The 25811-nt window shown below is 36.5% G+C and overlaps 1 protein-coding gene across 4 annotated transcripts in view; it reads left to right on the forward strand.

Moving 5' to 3' along the window:
* Nucleotides 1–25811, forward strand: part of ANTXR1 (ANTXR cell adhesion molecule 1) — a 308995-nt gene that overhangs the window by 135253 nt on the left and 147931 nt on the right. For all 4 annotated transcript variants that reach the window (XR_011972695.1, XR_011972694.1, XM_072635321.1 and 1 more), the window contains exons 11-12: nucleotides 4915–4984; nucleotides 6917–6995. Coding sequence is in view for 2 of the 4 variants with exons in the window: in XM_072635321.1 (XP_072491422.1) it covers nucleotides 4915–4984; nucleotides 6917–6995 (149 nt within the window). In the remaining 2 variants the exon portion in view is untranslated. The remainder of the gene's footprint in view (nucleotides 1–4914; nucleotides 4985–6916; nucleotides 6996–25811) is intronic.

The raw sequence follows: 25811 nt of genomic DNA on the forward strand, positions 1-25811 counted from the left end.
TCGTAGGAAATTTCATTGTCATGACTCTTCCTCCTATTTGTCATTTTAAATACATTTTTATAGATATCTTGTTTTTATATCACCACTTCCTGCTGTATCCCTCCCTTTAAAATAAAGAAGGAAAAAGAGAGGAAGAGATAAGTTCAGATACACTAAACAATATATCAGAAAGTCTGATGTTATACGTATTGCTTCACAGAGGTTGGCTGATGAACTAGGAAATAGCTGAAAGAACGGAGAAAACTAAAAGTGAGAACAAACCACAAACTGGAATGAGAATAATATAAATGATGATCATCATGATAACAACTAACATTTATATAGTACCTACTATGTGCTAGGCACTAAGCTAAGTACTTTACTAATATTATCTCATGATCCTCACAACAGCACTGGGAGGTAGGTGCTATTATTATCCCATTTTATAATTGAGGAAAATGAAACAAATAGAGATTAAGTGACTTGACTAAGGTCACATAGTAAGTGTCTGAGGTCAGATTTTAAGCTGAGTCCTCCTTCTTTTAGCCCTGGTTCTCTAGCCACAGTGTTCTCTAGCTGCTCCATGTTCATAAAATCCAAGGGCTGATTGCCTTCTGTGAGAGGCTGAGGAAAAGGGAGAAGGGCATGTCTTAAATACCTAACAGACCAACTGAGTAGCAGATGATAGCTTTTGGAAGTGCTTTTTCCCAAAATACTGTCCCAAGAAGGAATCAGATGACTGAAGTTATTGGAAACCAAATGCTCCTCTTTTGTTTAGAGCATACACACACACATGCACACACACACACACAAGTCACTCATTTTTGTGGTGAAATGAATGCATGCTGTAAAGCAAACAACTCTTCTTTCCAAAGGGGAGAGGTCAGCTCTGAGCTCATATGTCATCTCTGGGACTAGGATCCTAATGAATTATCCAAATGGGCAGAGACGGCCATTGGTAGGGGGATTTAAAATAATCTTTAAAAAAATATACTGAGTAGTTTCCTATTTCTTTTCCTCTTGAAACATTTGAATTTTGGTTGCTGATCCATGTCAGCAACAAAAAGAGATAAAGAGAGAAGAATAGAGAAGAATACTTAACTGATACCAGATCATTAAATCTAGTTATCAAGAGATCGTGGAATCATAGACTTAGAGAAGGAAGGGTCCTTAGAGATCATATAGTTCAATGTTCAAAGCTTTACATTTGAAGAAACCAAGACCCAAAGTGTTGAGGGGACATCCAATCCAATCCAATCTGATATAGTACAATGCTAATCCATACACTGGTCAAATTGTAATTTGAAACAAGATTTTCTGACCACATATCCACTATTCCTATCTGCTGCATTTGTTGTAGGAGGTAGGGTGATTACTGGAACTCTATGAAACAACTCATGAGTGTGAAATCTGGGTCACAAACTTGACAATTCTCCTGCATCTCTTTGCCTGTGGCCAGCCACCTGTTCATATTGCTTGGGGTGATTTCACTCCTGTTTGTTTAACCACTGTGGAATTAGCCAAGAGTGCACCTCCCTGCTGTGGGCTAAATCCCTGAACTGTTATGCTCCCAAGTATGACTAGTCCTGGAAGGCAGTGTAATGTAATGAAATGAGCACATAGGACCTGAGTTTGAATCTCAGTCTGCCACTTTCTACCCATGTGGCCTTGGAGAATTCTTTTTTACTTCTTTGTGAACCAGTTTTCTCCATAAATGAAGGGATTGAACCAGATAGTCTCTAAATGGAAGAGAATTTATGGGTCTACAGATTGCTTTTATATGAGATGGTCTATGTCCTAAAATCCCTCCTTAATTTGATATTCAGTGTTCAAAGGTCCCTTATAACTTTGCTATTCCATGCTCTGTTTCCTTCTTGGTCAAATCCTCTATGATCATGAACAATGCCATGGACAAGAAACAGCATTTGAGATCACAGTTATGGGCCAGACCAGTATATGCTTCATTCCCGATGTAACTATTTCCTTTATTTGTGAAAATAAAGATTCTCTTAGGAGAGAACATTGAACTAGGAACATTGTACATAGCAGAGAACATTGTCTTGTTAGTACTGATTCTGCCCTGGACTCTGTCACTGACTTGCTTTTAGCTCCTTATTTGTTGTGCTTACTTTGGGGACAAAATTAGGGGAAATGGTTAAAAGTTACAGGGAGGCATATTGTGCTTCAATGTGAGGAAAAAATTCCTTAAAATGAGAGTTATGCAGAAATGATGACCTCAGGGCTCTATTACTGGAGCTCTTTGAGAAGAATACCATGCCTGGGGGTCAGTGCAGAATGGATTCCCATTCTCTGGAGTTCCTTCCCATTAAAATTCTGTGATTAATTTGACCTCTCTGGGTCTCCATTTCTATATTTTTTAAATTAATATCAATCTGCTTATCTTTAACCTGCTCTAAGATGGCTATTAGCGTTGTCAGGCAAATCCAATGAGAAAATAGGTATGGAATATTATGAAAAATGTAACATATCATAACTTATTATAGAATCAGAGGATGTAAAGCTGGAAGAAACTGAGGTCCAAAGAGGTCAAATGACTTGCACAGGGTCACACAATTATAAGAAGCTTAGCTGGGAATCAAAACCATATTTCCTGACTCCAAATTCGCTGCTTTTCCCACCATATCATTCTGTGACATTTTGCTATTTTTGCTCTTTTTAATCTTTAATCCTTAATCCATTTATCTCAACATCCTTCCCTACATATGGCCTGCTTAAAATTTTGGAATTATGACTTGATAATTGGGGTTGATGCCAGTATGGATACTACCCTCCTAATCCCTTCAGATTTCTGTAGACAGTACAATTTTCTTAGAATAATTCATTCAATGTATATATGCCTTTACTCCTGTGCTAATTGATCAGCATATATTACCTTATTTCCATTGAAAAGGGATTTCCATACTGAGCTTGTAGATTTTCATTTATATATCCTCAGAAACCTGGACAGTTGAATTTGGAGATTAGCCAATCAGACCATTCAGTTGAAGACCAGGTTGTTGGCATTTTGGGACCTTTACTGGTGAGGCTTATTTACAATTCAACAATAGAAAATTCCCATGAGACAATGTGATTCTGTGATCTTACTGTAATGATGGCTTCCATCAGCTATCTCCCTACCCATTCTGGGGAGATTTTTGGAGAGTTGTTATTATGTTCATATAACATGAGGAAGCCTATAGAAAACTAAGTAAACCAAAGAACCTGATGCCTCAGAACAGTGCCCAGTGGTTGCTCCAAACTCAATGGTATGCAATTTCCTCAATTGACTGATTCAAGGAAGGAAGATCTTGTCTTCTGTTTCTTGGTAAGCAAGGACTTCTGCTGTTCTATGCTTATGACAAAAGAGAAGGAGTAGTACAAGAAAGTGGTTTGCTGGTGAAAGTATTGGCCCATAAGAAATGTCCATTGACTTATCTGGCTAGATGTATGCCTTAGTTTATAGTTCTGAAGGCTATTTCTAAAAGAGAGTAAGAATTATAGTTCTTACTATAAGAGGAAGGGGAAGAGAAGAGGAAACAGCCTTGTAGAAGCAAGGCTTCTGTCGCTTTCCACTTTATAGATGACTTTTGAGATTCAGTGAAGATTCTCTCAGGTAACAAAAAGACTCAACTTCATGGTTTTCTAATATCATCATAAAATAGTAAATAATACAAAACACCAAATTTTGCCCTTTAGGACAGCACCAGAAAGGGTAGGTGAGATATAGTGGCCATTATTTATATAACATCCATTACACTGAAAATTCCAGTTATTTATTATTCATTTGTAATTAATTAAAATTTTTTCTCTCATAACATTCTTCCTGCAGAATATAAGTTCTTTGAGGAAGGGATCATGCCTTTCCTATATATTAGTATCCCTACCACTAAACATAGGGCTTTGCATGTAGTAGGAACTTAATAATTGTTTTTTAATTAGGTTGATTAATTCCAGCTTGTCTGCCTTCAGCTCTTGGTTAGGTTAAATTTTCTAAAGCATAGCTTTGTCATTTCACTGCCTAAATAAAAGCCTCCATTGATTCATCACCCATGGGGTGGTAGTATCTAAACTCATTAACCTAATATTTCAGACCCTCCACAATTTGGCCCTAAATTAACTTCTTATTCTATCTCTTGTTATTCTTCTACACAAACTATTGCTTCCACTAAAAAAGCAAGCAAATAAAAACCCCCCATGCATTTTATATTCCCACTTTTCTCATGCTATTGCCCTCATCTGGAATGCCCACTCAAAGCCCAGTATCTTCTTGTGTGAATTTAATCTTCTCATGTATCTTCTCAGTGAATTTAATCATGACAATGATCTCTCCTTCTTCTGAATTCCTATAGTACTTTTGGTCCATGAAACTAGTTTGGTACATGATAGTGTAATATGTTTATTTGTTATTATTATTAGTTAAATTTCCTTTTTATTTACCTTGTCTTTCATAAAATACTATAAGCTTATTGAAGGCAATTGTGCAGCTTTATATACCCCACAACACCTCATACAATCCCTTGTCCATGACAGGCACTCAGTAAATCACATTTGTATATTCATAGTAATAGAATTTTAGAACTAGAAGGAACCTTAGGAGTTATTTAGTCCAGTCTTCTTATTTTACAGATGAGGAAACTGAAAACCAGAGAGGGAAAATTTCTTACTCCAGGCCACTCAGTGAATTAATGGCATATTCAGGACTAGAATTCAAGTCTTCTGGGCTTCATAACATTTTCTTGATTGATTAAGTTCAAGTGGACAAGCCTAGTTCTAGTCAGGAGACCCAGTGCTGGGTCTGGTGGCTTTTATTTGCCAGAAGCTGAACATTATAACCCCCATATGAAAATTACTGAACCATACTTTGTAACTTTGGGTGATTAGGAACATGAAATTACCCTTTCACCCTTTTTCCAACAACTTCTTTTCTTTTTCTAGACAAGAAGCCTTTTACTGTGGAAGATACTTATTTGCTCTGTCCAGCCCCCATCTTAGAAGAAGTTGGCATGTAAGTTTTAACAGATGTTCACCCACTTGAAACTAGATAATCCTATTAACAATCAAGGGGTCAGGGTGGGGGAAACTTTTTATGTTTTCGTCTGTCACAAAGGTGAATTCATGGCCCATCAGGTCACCCTTCACAGCAAATTATTGGCTTGAATCCATGGGGTAATAAATAGAACTATGGTACATGATGCTGAATGTTCCTACAGAGGTATACACCTCTTGACTTTCAATTGTAAAGAAGATTTGGATCCCAGATTATAAATGTGGTTTTATTCCAATGCATACTAATAAGAAGAAGCTCAAAATCTTAACATGGAGAAAATGAGCTCAGTAAGCTTTAAAAACAACAGTGTCGGAGTATATGATGAGGTTCAGAAAATTTAGTACGGTGACAGTCTCAAAGATAAGGGCATTTATAGCTGGAAGGGCCTTTAAAATGGATCATTCAGGTCAGCCCCTGATCTTACAAATGACAAAACTGAAACCCAGAAAGACTGGATGACTTGCCAAAGATTGCACAGGTGATAGTAGACCTGGGATTCAAACCCAGGGAGCCCAACTCCAAAACCAGAGCTTTTGCCATTCTACCATTTTGTTTTCTCACAGAACAAAAATGATCTCACTATTAATAGGATATGTGCTAATGACTAAACACGTTAGTTTATGTTCCTTGCACAAAAGAACAGTAATTCATGAATAAGCCTTGTGTCTGTACTTCTTTCTTTTTTATAGTTTATTTTTTTTGGCATTGTAAGAAACTCTGATTGTCATCAGCATCAGCAACTGAAAGTATCGGGTGAACCAAGGTCCTCACAACAGAATGCATGAAATGTGAAATTCAAATATTTGTGGAAATTCAAATACGTCTTCTTTCATTCAAGGGCATTGAGATGTTTAGTACTACCAGTGATGATGATAATAACATACTACTAATAACAACAATATAACAGCTGGCAATTATATAGTATTTTAAGGTTTGCAAAATGCTTTGTGAATTATTATTTAATTTTATCCTAACAACTCTGGAAGGTAAGTTATATCATTATCTCCATTTTACAGATGAGAAAAAGGAGGCAACCAGAGGTTAAATGACTCACACAGCTAGTAAATGTCTGAGGTCAAATTTGAACTCAAGACTTCCTGACTCCAGGTTCAGCTCACTATCCACTGTACCATCCAGCTGCCTACTTTGAGCAAATTATTAACAACAGAAGTATTCATAAGAGATTATTTCTTCATCTATAAACTGAGGGGATTGAATTATATGATCTCTAAGGTCCCTTCCATCCTTGTTTTCTGTTTGACTCCTAGCTAATAAATTTACTGTGTGTCCTTTCATACTTGGAATATTAGCCAGTGTTTGATCTTTACCATGTGCACATATAAAACTTCTTTAACCCAAATGATAGAGATGGTTGTTAACCATACCTATTAGGCAAGAGGAGGTGAAAGACCAAACTGGCCAATTTATTCCTGCATATCCTCTTAGAAAAACCCTAATGATGATACAATAGCTCTCAGGATATTGTTGAGATTATAAATAAAACATAAAGCTGATGGTGTGTGGAGCTGAGATCCTTTTAAGAAGTAGTAGCATGGACTCCCGACATGTGGAAAGTAAGTAAAATAGACATAACTTTTCCTGCTAGTGACTCAAGAAGCAAATATTTGACATCAATAGAGTGTTCCAACTGAATGATGGCTAGGAGATAATTTTTAGAGGTATGACTGGACACAACAAGAGAATCATAGAATATCAGAGATGGATAAGTGGCTTTCGAGATAATCTTATCTAATTCCCCCAGTTTACACAAAAAGGAAACTAAGACCAATCGATTTTGCTACAGTTTCATAGCTAGCTTAATTGTAGAACAGGAATTAGAGTCCAGGTTTTCTGACTCCTATATCTGTGAATGCTCTATTTTCATTGCAGGAAAGCTGCACTCCAGGTCAGCATGAATGATGGCCTTACTTTCATCTCAAGCTTTGTCATCATCACCACCACACAATGTGTAAGTCTGAGTGTTTTTTATTTACTTTTCTAAAAAAGTGTGATCACTATTATAATCAATTTTGCAAAAGTACATGTCTCCACATGTCTTAGAATCAGGTTATATACAAAAAAAATTTTAATATGTAGTTCATGTCTTCTAGAAATTTAAAATCTGTATCGCTAAAAATAAAAGCAATATTGGAAAGAGCACCAAATTTGGAATCAGTTGTTGATATCCCAGTCATCATACTCACTACCTATATGGCCTTGAATTCATTCACTTAATTTCTTTGGGTTTCAGTTTACTCATCCATAAAAAAGAGGAGATTGAACTAAATTATCAATAAAGTCCCCTGCAGCTTAAAATCTTTTCATCTTTATTGGGCATATAGTTTGTCTTGTTTTTCCACATTAGAAACAATTATCTCCAAAATTTCCTTTCCCTCTGGACCAATAACTTCTGTGATAATACTTGGCCTTTCTTCCCACAGACATCTACTGGTTCTCCAGGAAATTTCAGGATAGGCATCCACTTCCACACCACCTTTCCATCATCTTCCCTTGGTTTTCAGAACTAATCCCAGAGCGATTACCCTTTTCCACTTTCCCATAACTTTGTCCTTGACTGGTTGCATAAAATTTGGAAAGCTAATTTCAAAACTGTTACTGCCTAAAAGGGATTTTGGAAGGTCATTACAAATAGTTTGCAGCCAAACTAAGCAACTAGTTATTTCCCAAATAGCTTTTCCCTGCTGGGGACCCAAGAAGTAAATACTGACACCAGTTGTTGTTTATTTGTTGTTGTTCAGTTGTTTTCAGCCATGTCTGTCTCTGTGACCCTATTTGAGGTTTTCTTGGTAAAGATACTGGAATGGTTTGCCATTTTCTTCTCCAGGTCCTTTTACAGATAGGGAAACCGAGGCAAACAGGGTTAGGTGACTTGCTTAAGGTCTCATAGCTAGGAAGTGTCTGCATTTGGATTTGAGCTCAGGATGAAGGGTCTTCTGATTCCAGACCTGGCATTCTATCCACTGCGCTACCTAGCTGCCGAATGGTATCAGTATAGGGCACCAACAGAATGATGGCTATAGGGCCATTTCTAGGGGTATGGTCAGGTATACCAAGAGAATCAGAGATTATCAAAGATGCACAAGTTACTTTAGAAGTCATCTTTTCCCCCATCTTGTCCTCCCTCTTCCCCGCAATGTGTATTCACAATTGTCCTGGAATTCCCTCCCTCCTCCTTCTTGCCTTTGGAAATCACTCTCTTCAAGGGCCAGGTTAGGTGTCTCCTTCTCCATGAAACCCTCTGGAATGTCCCAGTGAGAAGTAACTTCTTTTTCTGAAATTTCCTTTTTTTCATCACTCTCTAATTTGTGTTATATTTGCTTATGCATCATATCTCCCTAAGAAATTATAAATTCCTTCAGGGTTAGGAGTGTCATATTTTATTATTTTATCTCTAAGGCCATACATAGTTCCTTGATACTAATAAATGCTTGTTGATTTGAATAGACAGTTTTAAAATCATATTTTCTCCCAATTACATATTAAAACAATTTTAAACACTTAAAAAAAAATTTTGAGTTCCAAATTCCATCCCTTCTTGCCTCTCTCCCTCCCCTGCCCCCACTCTGAGATGGTAAGTAATCCAATATAGGTTAAACATGTGCAATCACATAAAAACATTTCCATATTCATCATTTTCTATTCATTTTTTAAATTTGTTTTTAGTTTTTAACTTAAAATCCACTTTTATAAAATTGTGAGTTCCAAATTTTTTCTCCTCTCTCCCCAAGATGACATGCAATCTGATATAAGCTATACATGAACAATCATATTTCCACATTAGTCATGTTGGAAAAGAAGAATCAGAACAAATGGAAAAAAATACAAGAAAGAAAAAAAGAGAGAGAACATAGTCTGCTTCGATGTGCATTCAGGCTCCACAGTTCTTTCTCTGGATGTGGATAGCATTTTCCATCATGAGTCTTTTAGAATTGTCTTAGATCATTGCACTGCTGAGAAGAGCTAAGTCTATCAAAGTTAGTCCTCACACAATGCTGCTATTACTGTATACAATGTTCTCCTAGTTCTGCTCACTTCATTCAGCATCAGTTCATGTAAGTCTTTCTAAGTTTTTCTGAAATCTGTCTGCTTATCATTTCTTAGAGAATATGAGTCATTTCTTTTTACAAAAGACTCAAACAAAAAAAAAGTGAAGGTGAAAAATATTGTTCTCTGATATTTTTAAAATAAGAAAAAATCTCCAGTTATTTCCTTTCATCAAGATAATCCCTGCTCATGCATCAACTACCTCAGATATATACTTGCTGCGAGAGCAAGTCATTGAAACTCTCTCAGTCTCAGTTTACTCAAATGTAAAATAAGAAAGAAAAAATGCATCATGTGTCTGGGATTATAAGAGAGCACAACAAGGGAATCCTGAACATTACTCATTTTCTGCTAACATTAATATCTCAGACCTTGCTCCTGAAGGCTACCTTTTCCTAGGAGAATCCACTACTTAAGTAAAGTATGTCATAATGCCAAGTTACAACAAGCTGCTAAGCACAGAATCTCTGACTTGGAAGGGACCTCAGAATCTAGTCCACCCTACCTTAATACAAACCCCTCTATACAATATCCCCAAGGTGATTCAACCTTTGAAGGCTTAGTAAGAAGGAATCTATTCCCTCCCAAGACAGCCCTTTCCACTTTTGCATTGTTTTAATTGTTTGGAAGTTTTTTCCCAGATATCAAACCTAAATTTATCGTTTTGTAACTTCTAAATATTGTTCCTTGTTCTATCCTCTGTTGTCCTCACTCCCACAAAAAAATTTGAATCCCTCTTTCATATGTGAACCCTTCAAATACTTGAAAATGATTATCAGGTTCTCCTCAGTCTCTCCTTCAGTCCAACCAGCCCCTGATTCCTCCAATCAATCTCCATTTAGCATTTAGAACCTCGTCCTGGTTCCTCACCTCTGTATGAGCTCCAAACTGGCTTTGTAAACAGTCACCTTCAGAATGTAGTATATTAGGGTCCCCTGCACAATAATCTATATAGGCATACTTTGGAGATATTGCAGGTTCAATTCCAAACTACCACAATAAAGGAAACATCACAATTAAGTGAGTCACATGAATTTTGTGGTTTTCCAGTGCATATAAAAGTTATGCTACAGTCTATCAAGTGTGCAATGATATTATGTTTAAAAATGTACATACCTTGATTAAAAAATACTTTATCGCAAAAAAAGTTGTCAACTGTCAGTGAGTCATAATCTTCTTACTGGTGGAGGGTTTTGTCTTGATGTTGATGGCTGCTGACTGATTGGGGTAATGGTTGTTAAAGATTGGGGTGGCTGTGGAAATTTCTTAAAATAAGACAGTGATGAAATTTGCTGCATTGATTGACTCTTTCTTTCGTGAAAGATTTCTCTGTAGCATGTGATGCTGTTTGATAGCATTTTATCCATGGTAGAACTTCTTTCAGAATTGAAGTCAATCCTCTCAAACTCTGCCACTACTTTATCAACTAAGTTTATGTAATATTCTTCAACAGGGGGGCCTGACAAGAGGGAGAGATACAAAGGAATGGTTGCTTGGTGGAGCAGTCAGAACACACACATTGATTAATTTCACCACTGTATATGCCACAGTTCTTGGTATCCCAAAACCATTACAGTAGTAATATCAGAGATCACTCATCACAGATCACCATAATAGATATGATAATGAAAAAGTCTGGAATATTGAGAGAATTACCAAAATGTGACACAGAGATATGAGCACATGCTGTTGGAAAAATGGCATAAATAGACTTATTCAATGCACAGTTACCACGAACATTCAATTAGTGAAATGAAAAAAATGCAATGTCTGTGAAGCACAATAAAGTGACGTGCGATAAAACATGGTATTTCTGTATTCACAAATCTTTGCTTTTCTGCAGTGCTTTATACTCTGCAAAGTGTTTTCACATACTGTGATGGTGGTGGATATTATAATTTCTCACATTATAAAGAGACAATATCATAGCTGGTTCTAATTTCTCCTCTCTAATTCATCTTCTACACAGTTGCCTAAATAATATTCCTAAAGTGTAGGTCTGACCATGTCACTCAAAACTCCCTTCTCTAGAATGGTTCTTTTTTTACTGTAGGCTTAAATACAAATTCCTCAACTTGGTCCTTAAAACTCCATAATCTGACCCCTACATAGTTTTTCAAACATATTTCCTATTAATCGTTTCATGTATTCTATTTTCCAGCCAAACTGGCCAGCTCGTTCTTCCTCGTAGTTGACATGCCATCTCCTATCTCAGAATCTTTGCACTGGCAGACTGTCTGCTAATACCTGACATGCACGTCCTCCTCTCCTCCACCTCTAAGAGTCCCTGGCTTCCTTCAGGGATCAACTCAGGTGCCTCTTCCTATACAAAGCCTTTCCTCATTGCCCAGTAATAAATGAGTACTCTCTCCCTATTGCAATTACCATGTATTTTTCTGTGACATGTTATATAACATTCCCACCATTCATGCCCCCTGCCCATAAAGTAATGAAAGTTCATTTTGCGCAAAGACTTCCTTGTTATCTTACTCCTTTATCTTTATAACCCCAACATCTTAGAACAGTACCTGACAAATAGTAAGTGCTCAATAAGTATTTATTTCATTGAATTAGATTGTGATCCTTTGAGATTAGGTTTGATAGAACCAGAGAAAAGATCCAGATAAAGAACACTAGGAAAAGATTATTAAAGGAGACAATACTTTTAATTCTAAATTCTATGCTTTTTTGAGCTAGGATGGAATTCTGGCTACAGAATTACATAAATACATATATAATGCATACACACATATGTGTACATACATACATTTTATATCAGCCATGTCACCATAGGCAACTAATTTCATTTCTGTGAGCCTCAGTTTCCTTAAATATAAAATAGGAATAAAAATAGTACATTTCCTACCTCCCTAAGTAGTTGTGATGATCAAATGTAATGCTTTGCGTCTTATCCCTCGAGTAGATTTTGTACATTTTAATGCACTATATAAATATACACTAAATTAATATAAATATTTTTATTTTCATCATTATTTCTGAAAAATAAGCCAAGAGGCAAAGGTAATCTGGGTTCATGTAAAGGCAGTTCTGCAGGATTTTGAGCATATAGGATGTTCAAATTCAAAATCCTGAGCTCAGATTTTAAAAAAACAGAACTGCACGGAATGAATACATGTGAGTCCATGAAGCTGCTTAAATATATCGAGACACTTCTGGAAAATAAATTCTGCCAACCTGCAGGAAATAATTAAAATGCCTTCAGTCCAAAAACTCAGCCCCAGATTCCTTCCAGCTTTTGGCTGCACCAGTTTCAGAACTGAATTTCTCATCAGGTCTAGATTCAGGAAAGTGTGATTGGAACCCATGGTACCACAACACAGGTGTGGCTCTGGAAATGTGAGTTCTGGGGCCCTTTTCTTCTTTAGGATAGTATACACAGATCTCCTGCTGGAGTCCCACCCACTCAATGACAGTTTCTCAAAGCCCTCCACAGCCCCCCAACATCTTTTTTTCATCTAATTTATTATTTGGTTATTATCATTATTTAGATGACTGAGGCTTACAGTTTTCCTAATATATATCTTTTGATATTTCTGTGATGTTATCAACTCTGACCTTTTGATAGATCTACAATGCTATCAATGCAAGTCCTGTGTCAAGTAATGCAATCAGAATCCATCCATGTCTGTCCATCCTATACAACTCTCACTCATGTCCTTCTGCAAATTCACCAATTCAATAAACACTTATTGAGCACCTACTGTGTATCAGGCGTTGTTGTAGGTGCTAAGGATTCAAGGATAAATGCTCCATAGAGCATCCACCCAATCTCTTAGATTTTCTTCTAGATCTCTTTATACTATATGGATTCTAATGGAGAACAGAAATTGTTCATTGGTTATCCCTTACTTAAAATTGGCAAAAGAAGTAAGAGAACCCACATCTCCTGCCTCCTGATACATTTTCTCTTTTAATTACACCATTCTATGGTACTTTACTCAGAACTAAGCATTTTTTGTGGCTGTGAAATATCAAATTAAGGTTTTAGCTTTATTTGGAATGCATTTGTACACCTGCTCCCTAAGCTGCCAGGATCTTTCAGGAACAGATGTTGCTGTTGCCAGAAGCAAAAATGCCATTAAATTTGATTGGAAAGAGATTTTTCCAGCCAAGATTCCTATAGGAGTGGAAAACTCTTTTGAGCTACATGGAAATAGAAATAGAAAGCAATCCAAATCCAAAATTCTCTCTTACCCACACATAATATTCTCATCTTAAGCCTTATAGACTTAATTAACTAATCTCTACCTCAGCTTCCATTCACACATGTTTTAACAATAATACCTCCCACTTATAAACTACTTTTAAGTTTAAAAAGCATTTTCCTCATAACACACTGGGGTAGGTAGTGAAATAGTCCTTTTAAAGCTAAGGAATTTGAAGCCCAAAGAGTTTAAAAGCTGAATACTCAAGGTTGTTCAGCTGGTAGAGTATTAGAATTAGGTTCCCCTAACTCCAGGTCCTAATACTTGTTCCTATACAATCAATGCCAATTGTCTAGTGAGGTTGTGAAATTTCAAAAGTAATGTCACCAAATGATGATCTTTTATGATTAAAGTTGACATACCTAGACACCTTAGATAATTGTTTTAAAAAATGATTTCCTTTTAGACCAGCTACCAATTAAAATCCAACAACTCAATAATAGTAAATGTTTTATTGATTTTACTCTAGACTTTGGGGGTTAGTTAATCTCAGTCTTTAAGTGTTTATGGAGCACTCAAAAGACAGTGACATTCAGTGGAAAGATCACTGGATCTGACTCAGACGACTCAAGCTAAAATCTCGGCTCTACCGTGTCCTATTTAAGGGGGCTTGATCAAGTCACTTAATTTCTTTGGCCCTCAGTTTCTCATCTATAATACGGAGAATCACAAAATGTTAGAATTGGATAGGAATTCAAAAGCCATCTAGTCTATCCTACCAGGAATCTCCTCAAAGACATTCTTAACTTGGATCTTGGTACTTCTTAGCCTATATCTTCACAGAATTAAAAGACAGAACCCTTCTAATCTAGTTCCATCTAGCAGTTTCCATTCCCTCCCTTACTATAGCAGATCATCTTCAACCTTCTTCAACTATGCTTTATCACCTATGAGGCATAGAAGTCATTCTTACACCAAGGATCCCATTTGCAGTCAGACTGGGGACTGTAGAATGTCCATGAGTCATTCCCAACCCATCCCTGAATGTGTCCTATACAACACTGGCCACTGAGCGTATATCTCCTGTGATTCCTATATTTGTGCCCTACGTTATCATGAACACTTACAACCTGACCCCTATCAGGACAATCTGGATGAATCTTGCCCAAATGTATAACCCTACACTTGCTCATACTATAGTTTGCCTCATACCTTTCTTGGGAGCTATTATATCTTTATAATTCCTCCCCTTTAAAATGGCATAGCATGACTCAGAAGAGTACAGTGCCATGTGAAATTCTATCAATTTCAGTGTATATAGCTCTCCTAGCTTATTTATTAAGATGAAGACTTGTCACAGCATTATTCCCTAGAGAACCTATTCTACTGTTCACAATTCTCTATCCAGAAGTGTTTATTTGTTCCTATTTTTTGTTTCTTATTTCTAATTCAGTTTCTTAGAAATGACAGTGTCCTCCCTACACTACTTTCCATGTGATTCAATTTTTATGTAGATTTCAGAGAACACAACATAGTTTTAATGTTGTTTTTATATTTTAGCAGATGCAAATAGACAGTTTCTGAACCACCAAAAGAAACTACATAAAGAGTTTCACACAGAGTTGTTTTGAGAAAAGTGCCTTGCAAACCTTAAAGGGCTAAGGAGGTAGGATGGTATAGTGGAAAGACCACTGGATCCAGAGTCATGAATTCAAGCTTTAAATCCTAACTCTGTTACTTATTACTCATGTGACCTTAGGTGAGTCATTTTCTCACAGGACCTGGTCCCTGTCCTCAAAAAGCTTAGAATCTCATCTCTTAGAGGGAGATTAGTACAACTAGCTACACAAATAGCAAATAACTGTTTGAAATCAAGTATGAAATCAAGTGCCAATTTTAAAATATAAATTATAAGTGCTATTTTGAAGAGTCACGGAAGACTTCATGGAGACAATGAGACTTGCTTTGAGTCTAAAAAGAATAATTGCATTTTTAAATGCCTAGAAATGAATAAAAGAATCAGTAGGAAATTCACACAAGCACAACAGCTTTGAAAATGTCATGCTGAATTTATTGTATACAATAAGGGAGAAGCAAGCTGTATGTGGATAAGATTGGCAACTACATCTGTGATCCCCTCTTTCTGGAAATGATCATCTTGTGTAGTTTTCATTAAGTTTAGAATAAAAGATTTTAAAGAATGGTAATGAGACCTGTTTTGGACATGTGTGATTTGAGATGCCTTCAGGATGTCCAGCTTGAAATATCCAATAGGCAGTGAGAATGACAAAGGATAGATTGATAGATTTGGGAATCCATCTTCATAGATTGAAACTCTGGAACCTGACAACATGGGAAAATATAGAGAGAAAAGAGGGCCCAGGACAGAGACTTTAGATACAATTATAAATAATAAATTCTATCATATATATGGAGTTGAGATGTTTATAGGTGATTCAGTTCAAAATGTTCAAAGAATAGTATGCAATATGGTACTGAAACTCAGGAAAGAGAATACATCAATATTCTATTATATATAATATACAGATATAGGACCGGACATATAGATCTGGGAGTCATCTTCATAGAGCTGATAAGTGAACTCATAGGAGATGACAGAGGATAATCTGATTTAGAAGAGAATTCAGATATACCTACTGTTTGAAAGGAATCGTGATGGGTGCTAAGCCTGCAAAGGCAAAACCAAAATTGTTTGTCTTATGTTATATTTAAGTCGCTACCAACACATCCAGATGAAAATATCTGGTCACTATTTGGAAATGCAGAATTGAAACTAAAAAGTATGGAGGACCAAGCTGTACAGAGAGGAAGTGTGGCATGGGGCATAGGGAGCTTGCCTGGCAGTCAGAAAGACCTGGGATCAGCTTATCAAGTTGGCTATAAACATTGTTTCCAAGAAAGACTGACTTGAGCCAGGGTGAAGAACTGATTGCCTTGACTCTTTGAATTTTCCCTGACAAGTGTTAGGATTGAGCCTAGAGTCTCAGGCAGAACTGAACCTACTTAAAGAATTGACATATCCTAAGGTAATTAGAACTATCTAAAAATGGAATGAGGTGATAATGAGTTCTGTGTTACCAAAAGGCTTCTAGTGGAGAGAAGATGACTTTTTTCTGAGAATTTATAAATTGTTAAAGCTAGTAAGGACCTTAGGAAAAATCTAGATCTGTGTCCTCATCTTAAAGATCCAGTTATTCCTCTCTCCCTCAGACTCCATGTTCAAGAAGTTTCGAGTTTTACTGATTCTGCCCCCACAACTTCTTTCCCATTTGACCCCCCTACTATGGCTGTTCTAAACCTTCTTTTCTAGTTTCTCATAGCACCATTCCCTCTATTTTCCAAACTGAAGACCACATCCCATACTTTATTTTCCATGACATCCCACTTCTCCCCACCTCTTCTCACAATCCCTTGAAATCATCCTCCATGATTTCCATTTTCTGAAGAGATGACCATCTTTGCATAAGATGGAATCAATCATCTTGTTTGGTATTTGTTATGTAGGCCAGTCTCTGTATATACACCTCTTCAGTCTTGTATGTTATTTCTCTCTACAAACCTATATCCCAGCTCAACTAGTCTTCTTTCTGTCTCTTAATTGTGAAAATTCATCTACCTGCTTTTACAATGGTTGTCACCCATGGCTAGAATGTTCTCCTTCCTCACCTCTGTCTGTTAGATTCCCTGGTTTCACTCAGCTTAAGATCTATTATCTATCTGAGGCCTCTTCTGATTCCTTCCCATCGTACTTTATGTCTACTCTCTGTTTCTTGAATATACCTATACACATACAGGTTGTGTCCCCTGTTAAAACATAAGCTCCTTGGACTGTTTTGTCTTTATATCTTCAATTCTTGTTACAGTGCTTGGCACAGAGAAAGCGCCTAATAAATGCTTTTTGATTTATTCTCACTGCCAGCACTTTAGTTTCTGCCCTCATTACCTCTCACTTGGACTCTTGTTATTAGTCTCTGAACAGATCCCTATGCGTCTAGACTGTCCCTGTTTCACTTCATCCTAAATAGGCTGCTACCATAATCTTTGAAATGTACAGTCATGAAAATGTAACTCACTTCACTCTGCGTAAGAATCTATATACTAAAGAGAAGGATACCTACTTTGGGTAGAGGTTAGACTAAGTGATTTCTGTGATCTCATCAAATTCTGAGGTTCTAGCATCCCCAGTTGGGGCAGATAGATGGTGCCGTGGAGTCAGGAAGACCTGAGTTCAAATTCAACCTCAGGCACTTACTAGCTATATGACCCTGGGCTAGGGACTTAATCCTATTTGCCTCACTTTCCTCATCCGTAAAATGAGCTGGAGAAGGACATGACAAGCCACTCCAGTATCTTTGCCAAGAAAACTCCAAATGTAGTCACCAAGCATCAGACACAACTGAAATGACTAACAGTAACAACAAAGCACCTCCAGAGGGTTGTGGCTTATTGATGTCTCAATGTATCTCATGCTAACTGAATACATGACTTGCTTTAGATGCAGTTATAGTCAACAGCTCTGTCCAGTCTAAAGTGGAAGGTCTCCACCATGAAATAAGAGAAAAGAAATATGATAAAGGTTAGGTATAAAAAGCTGAAAAGACAGCCCTGCCTTTTTAAAATATTCTCCACATAAGTCAGTCCTAAAGCAAACAGTGGAAAGTTTCGGTGTTTCTAGCAACAAGTTTTATTTAAGTGCTAGTAGAGAGGGAATGCCAGACCCATTTTCAGGGAAGTTCTATACGCAAAAGAAAAGAGCAGGACACCTGGGGTACAAAATGTCAGCAGATGGTTTCTGGCACACACACAAGGATATAGAGCATTCAGCTTATTCTCTCTCTCCGTGCCAGGTGAAAGTCTGGTGGTTTAATGGCTTGCTGACCATCCTCTGTACCTCATAAATTAGCTACTTTGTTTCCATTAAATGCATTCCCTTTTTAGAAACAGAGCTAAACCCATGGCCTAGGGTTGTGCTGAAAGAAACTTCTGCCAAAAATCATGCCTTCTAGTAACGGGAGCGAAACATTTACAGTAAACTCAGAACTTGTGACAATTCAGTCGGGGCTAGGGCTACAGTTAACTCCCTCAGTATTTATGAAAGAGGAGTTGCTAAGTACATGGGTAATGGAAACAAGATGAGAAGGAGTGTGTTTAAACTATATAATGATAATAGCTAGCATTTTTGTAGCACTTTAAAGTTTATGATGAGGGGCAGCTGCAGAACCAGGAAGACCCAGGTTCCAGTTTCATGTCTGGACATATTCGGTGTGACCCTGGATATGTCACTTAAACTTTCAGCACTGTATGTCAGGAGTCCACAGCCTGTATTTTTAAGGCTCACCTTGGGATATAGTTTGTTGTCCCCTGCTTTAGGCAGCTCTCTAAACCTTATACATTAGGAGGAAAATACCAGCCTGATTCTGAATCCCTGGCTGCTGATGGACAAGTCCTGTTTCCCATCCCCAACTGCTTATTTCTCCCAGTGCTCTGTGACCTCACTCCACAATTTGTTGTCTGGAATGGTTTGTTCCATATTTAACAAACTCTCTTTTATCTGACATCTTTCTGTTTCTCACTCCTTTCGTATTCTGGCACTCACTGAGGCCTGGCTCCCTCCTGAGAAGGCTGCATCCCCAGCTATTCTTTCCTGTACTAAAAAAAATATATATGCTTTTTCATTCATTCTTTCATCTGCGTGACCAGGACAAGTCATTAAGGTTTTTTGAACCCCAATTACCTCCTCTGTAAAATGGGTGGAATAAGGCTTACACTTCTTACGTCATTGAGCTTTTCTGCAGAACAGACTTTATAAACTTGGAAGCACTATGGAAAGTTCTTTTTATTACTTCAAAACTTTGATGACTCTCATCAGTGTGGGTAAATCCTCTGTTAGTAAGGATCACAGTCTATCCTTTCTTTCTCATCCTGTCATATTTAAATAATAATTTAGGACTCACACTATATATATTGTTTATAAACTGAGCCAGAGAGATGTAGGCCAACATCTATTTTGATAAGTGCTATCTCATTGAAAATATCTTGAAAATATTTTAGTTTTCTTTTCTTTTTCATGCTGTCCTGTTTATCTTGGATGTTTATAGAATCGCCTTCCAATACTTCTATCACTAAATATTTTAAAGAATGTTTTCCTTCAGTTTTGGAGAATGACAAAGTAGGGAAAAGGTCCTTTTAAATTCATGCAGCTAAGCATGCCTAGGGAGTGAGGCAGAAAGAAAAGAGAACTGGTATCTGGAGGTCAGTTTGAATTGCAGTGTGAGTTCAGTGGCATTTATTAGTCCAGGATGATGGTCTCTTCCAGTGAAAGCAGTCATCAAAGGGGCTAACAGTCTAGAAAGAATGAATTCCTTCCTTCTCTGAGGCCTCTGTACACAAAACTGATACTGCGTAGTTCTAAATTATGCCTCCACCTTCCCAAGTGAAGACTTCAGCAAGGAGACTAACCATTTGTTCCCAGAAGAATTTACAAATATTCTTCAGAAGGCCCCCACTCTCCTTCTTCTATGGACTACTTTCATGGTCAGGGCTGTAGGTGAAGTATTCCCTCCTCAGCTATAGAGCAAACTTTTTAGATAGAAAATGAATTAATGGCTAGATAAATGACTGAATGAAGAAAGAAAGGAAGAAAGAAAGAAAGAAAAGGAAGAAGAAAGGAAGGAAGGAAGACTTCAAAGCCTTACCTATATAACTATTGAAGAGAACATTATTAGGGAAATAAGGGATATAGATCAAACAGTCCAATTCAACAAATTCAGATGCTCTCCTCCAAGGAAATGGAACTAGTTCCCATGATCCCAGACAACAGAACAGGTTTCCACAGTGATCAGTGATATTTATGTAGCACTTTACAATTTGCAAAGCATTTTATGTATATTATGGCCATTATGTCATTCAGTGCTCACAACACAGGGAGGCAATAAAGTGTTATTATCCTCATTTTCCTGATCAGGAGACTGAGGCACAGACAGCAGAATTTACTTGCCCAAGATTACATATGAGTAAGTAGCAGAACCAAAATTCACATAGGTCCTTTGACTCCAAATCTACTATCATTTTCACTGTACCAAGTTCCTTTCTTATTGTTCCTTTTTCCTGTATTTTCTACTCCTCACCCCCGAAATAAATATAAATTACAGGTTATTGCATAGGCCTCCAACCAGATATCTGCTTATCCTCTGATAGAAGGTGATGCTACTTTTGATATTCTTAAATAGATTAAAAAGACCACAGAATCAGAGCCTTTAGAGCTAGAAGAGATCTATTCCAACCTGCTCGTTTTACTAAAAAGGAAACTGGGACCCAGAAAAGTTTAGTGATTTGTCCAACATGACACAGGTAGCATGAATGTTTGTTTTTAAAGCCAGGATGAAAAGATTTAGACCCAAGTAGAAACTCAGTTATAACATCATGATTAATGAGTGAGTCAAAGAACAAATCATAAAAACAGCATGCAAAAGAGAATGATAATGATGACGCTGGTGTGGTTATTCAGTCGTGTCTGACTCTTCATGGCCCCATTTGGGGTTTTCTTGGCAGAAATACTGGAGCAGTTTGCCTGTTCCTTCCCCAGATTATTTCACAGATGAGGAAACTCAGGTAAATGGGGTGAAGTGACTTACCCAGGATCACATAGCTAGGAAGTGTCTATGACTGAACTTAAACTCACAGAGATAAGTCTTCCTGATTCCAGGCCTGCCACTCCATACGCTGTGTCACTTAGCTGTCCTAATCATGATAGAGCATACCATAATTTCAAGAATACTTCTAAAGCAGTCATCAGGGGAAAAATGTATCTCTGAAAACATAAAGTAACAAAATGGAAGGTTAATTGTTCATTTTAAGACGTAGAAAATCAACGTATAAATGAACACATATGCAATAAAAGAAAAATTCAAGGAGAAAGAGATAAAATGGGAAACAAGAATAGAGAAATTAAAAACAAAAGTAAAAGTTGGCACTTTGAAAAGATAACAAAATTGCTAAGACTGTAACTAACTTATTGGAAAATAAAATTATCAAAATAAAACATGAACAAAGTGAAATCACAACAGAAAAGTAATCATTTAAAGAATTTATAGGTGAATTTTGTAATATCCTACAAAGTCTCAAAAATTGAGAAAGAAAACATTCTAACAAACTCCTTTTATGAGACAGAGTCCAAATACCTGAAAGGATGAGAGATAAAAACCAAAGAATGAAAATCACAGAACAACATTGCTAATTAATATCTATGTAAACATTTTAAATAAAATCCTAGAGAAAATTTTAAAATATTTATTATGACATATAAAGTGCAAGTTTGGTTCAGCATTAAGGAAATAATATCACAATTTTTTACATTTATACTCCAAACAACATGATTGCATCAGTAGATGCCAAAGCTTTTACCAAAACACAACACTAATTTATAACTTTTAAAAAACTAATGAAACAATATATAATAAAAAGTAAATTAAAAGAAATATAATGTAGTAAATACAGAGCTAATGTTGGAATCTAGAAGACCTTGGTTAAAGTCTTACTTCTGACGCACTGTGTCTGTCTGACCCTCAGCAAATCACTTAATGTCTCAATGCCCCCAATCCATTCTCTAAGACATAGAGAATAATCATAATAATCAAAAATAATCATAATCCATTCTACAAGTCATAGAGCAGCTATAAGTCTTCATGGATAAAAGGAGTTCCATGTACTAATAAAATCACTGATCCTCAAAAAAAAGTATTTATCTAAAATAAAAATCTAGCTTTACTTGTATGCGGGAAATATCAGAATTCCCAGAAAATAAAGGAGCAAAGCAAAGATATTCTTTTTCTCCTTTATCAGTGAAATATTTATAGAAATAATAATGACAGCAATAAAATAAGAAAAAAATTGAGATAATAAACATTGCTGAAGAAGAGACAAAAGTATTCCTATTTGCAAATCACGCATGATGGCTTGCTTAGAAAACCACAAAGAATCAGCAAAGAAACTGAAACAATAACTACAGTAAAGCAGCAGGATACAAAATAAATCTAAAATTTGTCAGTATTTTTACCTGGCAATAACAAAATCAAAAGGAAATGATTGGCAAGGGGAAATAGTATTCAAAATAAATACAAAAGTGTATAAAAGATCAGGGACTCAGTCTACCAAACAGTTGAGACTGGGATAAGAGGATGTCAGGAATGATATGTCAGAATGTCAGCAAGGTAGCCCCTTACTACCACAAGGGGTATCTACTAACCTTATGAAAAATATTAAGAATTTGGAGAAACATTGGAAAACTTACATGAACTGATGCAAAGTAAGAAAAACCAGGAAAACAATATACACTGATTACAACACCTTCATCTCCAACTCTGGGGCATAGCCAGAAAGGCCAAGGGTAGGAAGACCCACCATCAACTAGGTACCCCATGCCTACCTTCTCCCTTTGCCCAAGCTGCTGAACCACTCACAGGACTTGGATGAGGTGAGGAGTCAGTAATTATATCCCTTCTAACAAGATTGAGAGCCACATGGCCTTACTATCTGCCTTGTCTCTATGCTCTGAAACCTGACAGTGCTCACTTATGCAACCTAAGAACTTCTGGGTCTTGTCATCCATCTCATTATTACATCCTTAGCATTAGCCACTCTACGTAGGTAGTATTTTAATAGAGATGGACAGAATAATGCGCTTCATTAAGAGGAACTCAGAATCTAGAATCTCTGGGCTAATAATTTTTAAAATAGAAATTAATGAGAAATTGCACTTGTAGACTTCATACTATAAAACAATAATTTTAAGAGTTATATAGTACCTATTTTTTAAAAAAGTAGATCAGTGCAAAGACTAGATAAGCAAGAATCAGAAGCAACCAAACTAAATAGTCTAGTGCCCAATAAACCCAAAAGCATAAAAAAAAAACTTGAGGAAGAACTCACAATTTGAAAAGAGCTACTGTGAAGATGGAAAGGAATTGGGGAGGGGGACGTTTAGACCAGCTATTTGCAGCATGCACTACAATGAGTTCCAAACTGATAATTACTCAAACATAAAAGCAGATTTTTTAAATTAGAGGTAACTAGAAAGAGTTATCTTTCAAAAATATGGCTAAGATGAGAATTCTTAATCAAACATAAGATAGAGGAGATCACAAAAGATAAAGTAGATAAGAAAAGAAATGATTGCCTAGGGAAAATCCTTATATCAACTACTGTTAAAAGCCTGTCATCTAAGAAATATAATTCAGGGAATTTGCACAAATATAATGAGACCAAGAGTCAGCCGTTGAGAAAGAGGTCAGAGAATATGAAGAATTATGCCTCAAAAATAAATTTCAAGCTATTAACAAGCATAAAAAAACACTATACTATACTTCAGAGAATTGTAAATCAAAACAGCTCTGAGGTTTCACCTCAAACCTCAAAAACTGATAAAAAAAAGTAAAGGTGATCATTTGTCGGAGGGCCTATGGAAAGAAGAGCACACTGATAGCATATGAATTGGTTCAGCATTTCTAAAAAGTCATATAGGATTATTCTTTGTAAAAAGTGATTAAATACTCATAGCCTTAGACTCAGAGATCCTATTGATTGACCATATATCTACAGGAATTCAAAGACAAAAAGAAGATCCCCATATATAGCAAAATACTCAGGGCAGTACTTTTTATAGTAACAAAGAACTGGGAGGAAAGCAAGAATCAGTTAAAATTATAGTATATGGACAGATTACGGTACATAAATATAATGAAACATTATTGTGCTGTAAAAAAAGAAGATTATGAAGAATTCTGAGAAATGTGGGAAGACTTACATGAACTGACGCAGAGTAAGCAAAATTGGGAAAACAATATACACTATTATTACAATAAAATAAGCAAGAAAGGAAACAGAATGATATATAATTTTAATGACCAAAGTTAGCCTTGTAGAAAAGTTGGAAAAATATACCTTCCTCCCCACACTGCATAGGTGAAAGTCAATGGATAAGAAATGTTTCATATATTGTCAGGCTCCATGTATTACTTTTACTAAACATTTTTCCCTTTAAAAATATCTTTGTAACAAGGGATGCCTCAGTGATTTGGAAAGCAGGGAAGGATATAATCAGAAATGAAGGTGGTGTAAAATCAATGACATTTAAAAAAACAGTAGACTCATCACCTTTTTTAATATTATGAAGTCAGAAATCTTTTTCACACCTTTGGTATTTATTTATCCTCCAGACACCTTGTGAACTGATTCCTCAATGAGCTCACCATTATAACATATCCAACAATTGAGATAATTTTCCTGTCTTTATTCTTTTTACTACCATTTCTACCTCCCCTCTAAGCACATTTAGGACTGTGATATTAGAATCCAAGTAAGGCAGCTTTTCTAACTAGAAATAGTTTGTTATATCCTTAGCATATCTTTTCCATTTTTCTTTGATTTGTTGTTCTGCTTCCATTTTCATCCTTACATACCCTCAGGATGACTATGCTTAGTTGTATCCATTGCCAAACTTTCTTCAAACTGGTTTTCCCCCAACTCTGCTTTATGAAGTGATAATGTTCATAAGCTTCCATCATCCTTCTTCATAAGATTCTACAAATGACTTCATATTCTAACCCGATGTTGTCTTTGGTCACCATCTCTCTCCATTTGACAAGAAGTATCTATCCTCTAGGAGCCTACAACCTAGTAGGGGGAATAAAACCCTAGTGGAGGGAAAAACCGTCTTTTAAAATTAGCTATACTACAAGGTGTAAAATATGATCCATCAAGTAACAAGCATGTATAAAGCATCTCCCATGTACCAAGCACTTGTGATGAGAATTGGGGCCATAAATACCAGGAATAAAACAATCCTCACTCTGAAGGATCTTACATTCTAAGCTTTATAAATATATATGGGACAAATACATGAAGAATCAATACAAATAAGTGCCAAGCAGATAAATATATTGTGATTGGCATGCGGCTGGGGGAACCCTCAAGGAAAGTCTGTAAAAACTGGCATCGTAATGCCTACATGATGGATTTGTGGGGAGGCTCAAATAAGATAACATGTTTAAGGTTTTTAACCTTAAACAGTTACTTAACTATCAGCTATTTTTATTACAGGCAGTGGAGGCACAATAGTAACACTAGGGTGTCTTTCTAACAGTATTTGAGAAGTTACTTATACAGTTGAATGCATGCTCTTCCCATGCCTTTATTTCTTATGTCAGTGACACAATTTCCAAGGCTGAGAAAATAAAATACCTGAGGGCAGAGAGGCCCATCCCTAGAGAACTGGCCACTGGGGGATGACTTCTTTAAACTTGCATTCATGAAGACCATCCGTGTGAATCAGTGGCAGGAGTATCACACTGATTAATTACAGGTCTTTGAAGTATAAAGTACAAATTCCCTTGAAATGACTGAAGGCAAGTTATTAAAATCCTTTCTTTAAAAAATGGGCTTCATGCTCCAACACTAGGTAAGAATCTTTGAATTCTCTTTTTGAAGCAGGCAATTTACACTGACTCTGAGCTAAACCATGTTACAAATTTTTGTAA

Source organism: Notamacropus eugenii, chromosome 1 (genome assembly GCF_028372415.1).
Source record: "Notamacropus eugenii isolate mMacEug1 chromosome 1, mMacEug1.pri_v2, whole genome shotgun sequence".
In the NCBI taxonomy this organism is placed as follows: Eukaryota; Metazoa; Chordata; class Mammalia; order Diprotodontia; family Macropodidae; genus Notamacropus; species Notamacropus eugenii.